Source organism: Notothenia coriiceps, unplaced genomic scaffold, assembly GCF_000735185.1.
Source record: "Notothenia coriiceps isolate Sejong01 unplaced genomic scaffold, NC01 NC01_scaffold00003525, whole genome shotgun sequence".
Taxonomy (NCBI): Eukaryota; Metazoa; Chordata; class Actinopteri; order Perciformes; family Nototheniidae; genus Notothenia; species Notothenia coriiceps.
The window spans coordinates 13,315-21,141 of NW_011336226.1; the positions used below are offsets into that span (position 1 = coordinate 13,315).

Consider the following 7,827-nt stretch of genomic DNA (forward strand, 5'->3'; position numbering starts at 1 on the left):
TGCGCTCACAACCCACACCCGCACCGACCCCACCCAAGAGGAGTGGAAAGAAGATCGCACGAGATCATGAAGGTAACATCAGCTGTTCCTGGAGGTTTATCAGATCCACCACTGGATGCAGGGTGATGTGTCACATGAGGTTCAGCTCTTGTTCAGGCCTCCCACTTAAAAGCGAGACACTAGCCATTTATGGGAGATTTTTGAGAATTCTAGACTAATATGTGCTGCCTCTTACTTGTTTAAGACTAGTGGACATAAAAAACATACCGTTTAACGATATTGGCACGTTTATTTTAATATGTGTGTGTGTGTGTAGACTTCTCCTAATAAAAATTCACAATTAAAGATATCTAATGAGATATATCATTATTTGCATATCAAACATAACATTTTGATAGCAACTTGGTTTAGCGGATGCAAAACATGGCCATTAATTTAAAAAAGAAGGAGTTCAATATGGGAGTGACGCTCTAGTTATTCAAAAAAGATGAGCTGAATTTTTGTATTCAAAACCACACTCCAAACTGGTTCAAATACACATTTTATTTTTTATGGGAATCTCTTTTTTGACAATTTCCTCCTCATACTTACTTTTCTCCTGCCATATATCTCAGTCTATGTCTTAGTGATTGAGTTTTGTTCATCTTATTTTTTTTATTTAGTCTTAGTCCTGTATCCAAATGTCTTGATAGTTTTATCACCTTTCTATTAACCTGTTTTTATTTAGTCAAGTTTTAGTCCGACAAAAGTCTGAGCATTTTTAGTCAAAGACAACTAACCTAATTTGTAGTGCATCAGACTATATAGAACATGTTCAGTCAAACTACCGGTGAATTTTCGGAATATAGCGGAGGCGCCACCTGAATATAAGCCCAGCAGCTAAAGTTGAATGATGGTGGTACATGATAATAGCAGCGCCCCGCATGGACTATTAAGAACCGAAGGCAGGTGGTTATATTAATGTTAATTACACATATGTAAGGGTTGCGTAAGCACAGAGGGGAATTGTCTGGGGAAAGATGGCTTGTTTGAGGAAGCTCCCATTTTATTAAATTTCAACAAACAAGTTGCCATATTGTGGGCAAATAACGGATTCCAGTGGTTAGCATTTGAGTCACGCGCGAGTAGGCGGAGCAGAACAACATGTGCCTTGCTTTAAACTAGTAACTGTACTCACATAGCGTTTTGCAGACACCAAACTTTTTCAACTTTCAAACTTAACCGGATGCGCGCTCCCAGCGCACGTATGCGTCGGCAGGGATTCTAGCAGGTCAGTGGTTTTCAACCAGTGGTACGGGGGACGAGAACTGTACTCTTCGCATCTCGTAATGTCTGTCTGTTTCTTGCTCTCGTTCTGTCTCTCGATAAACACATGCTCGGTTCCAAACTTGTTACTTTTGCGCGCTACCTTGTCTCACTCTTTTCACGGCCTCAACCTTTTCCTGCTGGAGCCGCTGCCGCATTAAGGTGGGGGGCGCGGCGGCCATAGAGCCCATAGAGGTTAAAGTGCGTGGGACTGGTAACCTGTAAAATCCATAGATTTAGGAGGGTCCCGCTAGTGGCCGTGTAAGCTGTAAATCCATGAGATTTAGCGAGGTTCCCCTAGAGAAGAACGTTAGCTGTGAAAATCCATAGATTTATACCCGCACCTGTTATAAATATGAGCACAAGCAGCGTTCGAAAAATGGGAAAAAAGGCGCGGCTTTATAGTCCGAAAAATTACGGTAGTCTAGCAAACAATAATTTTTCATTTTAGTCAAACTTATTTCACAAATAAGATTATATCTTGTTCTTATTTGCATGAAAAACAAGGTTGAATGATTAAGCTTGCAGAGAGAGTATCGAGGATCAGGTTGTGGTGTTTTTACCAGCTGTGTTATGGCCACATTGCTTCCCTTCTGAATAAGACAATGCGATTCGCTTTTTCCTCCGCTCATTGCAAGCGAAAATGGGCGGCAAATATTCACATCGTTCCCTTTTCTCCCAGGCAGTGGTGAAGGCGTTAGACTATTTTACGTTGTCACTCATTTTGAACGGACAGGAATCGTAACATTTCCGTCGATAATCCATTATTATACCCGTCGAGTCTGTAACCTAGTGGTAATCTTACGCAACTCGTCACTCACTCACTCGCCCCTGAGGTCGATGTCCGGTGAGATAAATATATGTCCTTCCTACGTCTGTATGGCGTGTACGATTGGGAGAACGAAAGAAGGGGGGGGGGGTGTATTCGGTTAACGCGACCACTGCCCCCAAGCCCTGTTGTTGCCATTTGATTTTCTGTTAAATAAGGTTCGTTAGATCGTGAGTTAGACCCGAGTCTTCCTGACAGTTCTCTGTGTGCCGCTGCCCGGTGTAATTCAAATGCTGCCCAGCCGCAGCACCGGAAATGGAACTGCTGGGAGAAAAACTGACTATCAGAGATGTAACGTTATCTTTCATAATATTTCGTCGTCTCATTTTTCGTCAACGTAAGTAAAGAGAGATTTTGGCAAAGTTTTTATTTAGATTTTCGTCTCCTCCTTTTTCTTCAACGATATTGCATGTTGATTTCGTTGCAGTTATTGTTTACTGCCGTCTCGTCATCGTCTCGTTTTAGTCATGGAAATAAAGGTGGTTGACGAACAGATTTCCAGATACGAAATGAACACTAATCCAAGCCATGTTTTAGTGCCGTTTCCTCATCTGTTTCTCACGCATCTTCTTCTTCTCGCTCTCCAGAGGAGGAATCTGTTCGTGTTCTTCGACTCGGCCTATCAGGGCTTCGCCTCCGGCTCTCTGGATAAAGACGCCTGGGCGATCCGCTACTTCGTCTCCGAGGGCTTCGAGCTGTTCGTGGCTCAGTCCTTCTCCAAGAACTTCGGCCTTTACAGTGAGTGCACATCATACACGCATAAAAACAATGACATATTTATATATTCAAATAAATCTAAACATGTGTTGCAAACATTAAAACAAAAGGGACTTCAAGGATTGTATAAGTTTAAAATCAATTCATAGTCTGGGACCCTTTTCTAGAGCTTCATAGAGCTTATCAAGGTGTCCCATTTCACACATCTCCAATTTTTCTTGTGATGCTACCTGTAAGTTTAAAACTTTCAATAACTAAAATAAATGTGTTATCATTCATATGCACTCCTAAACTTGCATTAAACATAAAATATCAAGTGTCTGCTCACATTATAAACCGCAAAACACACTGATTGATGATATTTTGCACATACACAACTTTTTATCAGTGGTTACACGAATTATATCCATATTAACAAACAGGTGAAATACTGTTTTACACAAATGTGCCTTTTAACATGTAGAACTTAATGAAAGATGTAATAATAATCTTATTTTACTGATCCATCTATCAGTCTTTTTCAGTGTCACTACTTTTATACATCTTTTCACCACTTTAGCTCACCTTGAAAAACAGAAGCACGTCACTGTGACGTAGCTTCATGCCGTCGGCTCGGTCGAATGAATGAAGCCTTTTCCTCACCTGTAGGAGCTCAGAGCTGCCCCAGGTGAAGTCATTGTAAATAATCACCTTTACAGATGAGAGAGTTGGAAACCTCACCATCGTGGCTCAGGACGGAGAGAACCTGACCCGCATCCTGTCCCAGATGGAGAAGATCGTGAGGACCACCTGGTCCAACCCCCCGTCTCAGGGAGCGCGCATCGTCAGCAAGACCCTCAACTGCCCCGAGCTCTTCGCTGAATGGTACGCTCCAAACAAGATTTTGGACATATATAAAACAAAGAAAAGCAGGGAATATTAAGATAAAAGAATAAAAGCAGGCATTTTTGAGAGGCTGAAAACAACATTTTCTGCAGTTTTTGAATGAAAAATAACTAAACTAGGATTAGAATATTAAAATAGTTGGCAATTACTTTCCTGTGCATTGACACACATCTCCCTGCAGGAAGGGTAACGTGAAGACGATGGCGGACCGCGTGCTGCTGATGAGGGACCAGCTGAAGGGGAAGCTGCAGGCTCTGAACACCCCGGGGACCTGGGAGCACATCACCCAGCAGATCGGGATGTTCAGCTTCACAGGGCTCAACCGTAAGTGACACACACACTCACTCACTCACTCACTCACTCACTCACTCACTCACTCACTCACTCACTCACTCACTCACACACACTCACACACACTCACACACTCACACGCACACGCACACACATTCAAACTCACTCTCACACTCACACACACACTCAAACACACACACACACACACACACACTCTCACACACAGACACGCATGCACACACACACACACACACACACACACACACACACACACACACACACACACACACACACACACACACACACACACACACATACACTCACACACAAAAGTCTGTGAACATTCAGCACGCATAGTAGCATAAAACGTATAGTTGTGTACATGATTCCTAGAGCCAGTTTAAAAAGATTAAGTAAACACTTTGTTTGCAGCACATGTCACATTTAAAGCATTTGATTTCTGATCCACCTTCTTTAGCAGATGCATGACATCAAAATAATCTAATCAGTGATTCTTTGCATGCAGCATCGGCTCTTCTTCTTCTCTCTGTGTGACCCTCTCTGTGTTGTGGTGTGTGTTACAGCCAAACAGGTGGAGTTCATGATCAAAGAGAGGCACGTGTACCTGATGGCGAGCGGCCGCATCAACATGTGCGGTCTGACCAGCAGCAACATCGACTACGTGGCTCAGTCCATCCACGACGCCGTCACCAAGGTCCAATGAAGGCTCTCCAACCTCTGATTGGTTCACCCGCAGAGAGTCTGCAGTGTAGCCAATCAGGTTGAGGATGATTATCTGTGTGAATCCTTTGGGAGATGCAATGATTTTAGGGAAACACTTGAACGCACAGGTCTCACTGTCCCTCCATATTTAGAGTCATTTCACGTCACACAATGCTTCCTCTGTCACTGATAGCACTTCACTGGATTTCATAACGTATCCGTAGTGTCGATCAAATTAATGTAAATAGATGTTAGACGTCCTAATGTTTCCTGAAGATGCACTAAAGCACATCAGTGTGAGAATCCATATGTATATTTCACAATTGAATCATCATGCAGAAGTGTTTTTAATATTTAGTTCAGGCACATAAAGGACATGACAGTACGATGAAATGACAAGCTCACACACAAAAATATTAAATAAGAATATTAAATAAATAACAAAACAGAGTTAATATTATCCCTGCAATATTTTTAAATAACTGAAAACACACACATGACATGCAGCACATATTTATTAATCCCTATAATACCACTATGTTGTCCCATTTCCTGTTGTGTTGTGCCACCTTGTAACGGTTTGATAAGAAATTGGCATCATAATGTATTTTTTAGCAACACTCGATTCAGAAAACTCCCAGCTTTTAAAATATGTATTAGGAAGTAAGTACGTTTTGATTTCATCAGATAATGCCTCCGTCATGTGACCAGGTTAAAAGTAATTTAACAGTTAATGCATGTGCCTCATGTTGTTATGTTTGCCTTGTCACACCTGTGCAGCTACATAAACGACCACAACGGTTCATTTGTAAAGTCCACAACTCGACTTTGTGCCATCAGTGAACAAACTCTTCGTCCGTGTTGTGTTTCTCTCCGCCCTGCAGAGCTCTCACTGTATTACAGATGTTGTTATGACCTCAGAGCCACAGTAACACAATCCCTTATACCTGGCGTTGTTTGTAATGTTGCAGTATGTGCACTCATGCTGGAATAAATGATGAACCATAGGAAACAAGTCTTTGCTTTCTGTCTGTTTTTTACCTCACGATAAAACACGATGTCGCTCAAAGTCATAACAAATAAGGGATGTTCGCCTTGCATCAGCAATGTTGGACATCGTTCAACACCAGCTTTATTTTGATCATTTAAGTCGAAGTCTGGCAATTGTCTTCATTTGTTGTCATTCAAAACGCATGAGAAAACCAAAACCAGCAATATATAGGCCTCTATTAGGCCCTATATCTGTTAGGCCTCTATTCTATATCTATTCTATCTATATGGCGCTGTATAGGCCTAGGCAACATAATTGGTTACCACCAGTATTCGAATTACCCATTTGCTTTCGGGGGAGCCCTATTTTTCAGTGCACATCCTGCTCATGATCCTGCTACTAAATATGTCACACGCACGCTCTGCTGACTGCATCTTTTCTGTGTCCAGTTAAAAGGCAGACCATGGGCATCGTCAGGTTCGCTAGTGCACGCCGCGGCAAACTCGACCCTAACGCCGCTTACAGCCGGCCAACTAAAAGTTGTTCGGTTCATGTTGTAATTTTTAGACTCCTTTGCTTGTGAAACCAAAAGCTGTTTTCGTTTCGCCATATTTTTTATTACAAAGCCAGAGTTAAACAAAAATCAATATAAACATTTCAAATACCGCGCCGCTATCGCCGCCGTAACCATAGCAACGTAAGTAGCGTAAAGAATGCAACGCTGCCACGTACAGATGGCAACACCCAGAAATATTCACAAATATAAAACAAATATTCAGAAACTGTAATGAACAATGACTATTTAATTCGAGAACTTTTATTTACAGAAATTTAACATTTCTAATCTGTGAGACACACATATACACTTTTTTTGGGCTCCCCCCCCATTTCGAACACTGGTTGCCACTGAAGACGTAAATCTTTGTTTAACAAATGTCTCAAGTATCTCATATTTGATCTTCAAAAATGTTGAATATTTGCATAAAAGTTTAACAGTTAGAAGGTGTGGTTTAGGCAAATGTTCCTTAAACCGGAGTAAAGATGCATTTACTGAAACTATTTTCCACCGGAAGTTAATATACCTTTGGTGCTTCATGGTGTATTTCCAGCAGTATAGTGTGTGTGTTCATAGGAAGCAAATGATGCTCACTGACGTCAAAAGATTATTAAAAACACAAAAATGTATGTTAACATTTAAGCAGCATGTTGTCACTGGTGACAAATATCACCTACAGCTGTCAGATCAATGTATTAAATAAGTTTAAAGTAACATAAGATGGAAATACTTAAAGATGGCCATTTCTACTGATCATAATTCCATTGTTGAGGTATACTATAATAGATTTATATTGTTCAATGTTCCAAACTCACATTGGTTTCTCATACAGCATCTCTGTATAGTAGGCCTATGTGTATTCACTCTCTGTCCTACACGGCTTGTTGTGTGGGCTCCCCTGTGGGCTCCCTCTGAGCCCACTGTGCTCTGATTGGTCAGCTCGCCCACTCTGTTCTGATGAGTCCACCACCGTTACAGCGGAACATCAGTGATTATATGTTACAATGGCGTTTGTTAGTAACCAGAAAATGACACCAGTAATGACAAACAGATGAGAATGCTGCGTGGGGTCTGGGCGCCGTGTTGGCGGGGCTCGCTGCTGGAGCGGTCAGTGTGAGCTGGATTCATTTCCTGCTTGCTGGGAGACAGCGAGACAGCGCGAATGAACGCGGGAAGGGGGGGAGGGGGCTGAGAGAGAGAGAGGGAGGCTAGGAACAGCATAGACAGGTCTTTTCTGTGTTAGAGTTTTACTCGCTACAGGGTGTACTTTGAGGGTTTGTGACTCTGCAGACCGTTTACATGCAGAAAAAGCTACATAACACACGAAGGGGACGGGTAATAACCGGAAAAGCATGACATGGGACCTTTAAGCTGCTCAGTTTACAATCCCTGTAACTATACACTAACTTTTTAAAACTTTTTTTGTTGTTTCGGATCACAATTTAACTTTAGTGTACATATACATATGTAGTTAAATAGTTTTACAGAGTGGTCCGTCGAAGGGCGTATCAGGGTAATATTCGCTTTCCG

At 41.8% G+C, this 7,827-nt stretch overlaps 1 protein-coding gene across 1 annotated transcript; it reads left to right on the plus strand.

Moving 5' to 3' along the window:
- The first annotated feature begins 6 nt into the window (after positions 1-6).
- Positions 7-5,766, plus strand: LOC104941608 (aspartate aminotransferase, cytoplasmic-like). Its single transcript, XM_010766734.1, has 5 exons — positions 7-72; positions 2,722-2,872; positions 3,550-3,715; positions 3,918-4,060; positions 4,612-5,766. Exons 1-5 carry the CDS (start codon positions 67-69, stop codon positions 4,749-4,751), a joined length of 606 nt encoding a protein of 201 aa, XP_010765036.1. The 5' UTR covers positions 7-66; the 3' UTR covers positions 4,752-5,766.
- Positions 5,767-7,827: the final 2,061 nt, after the last annotated feature.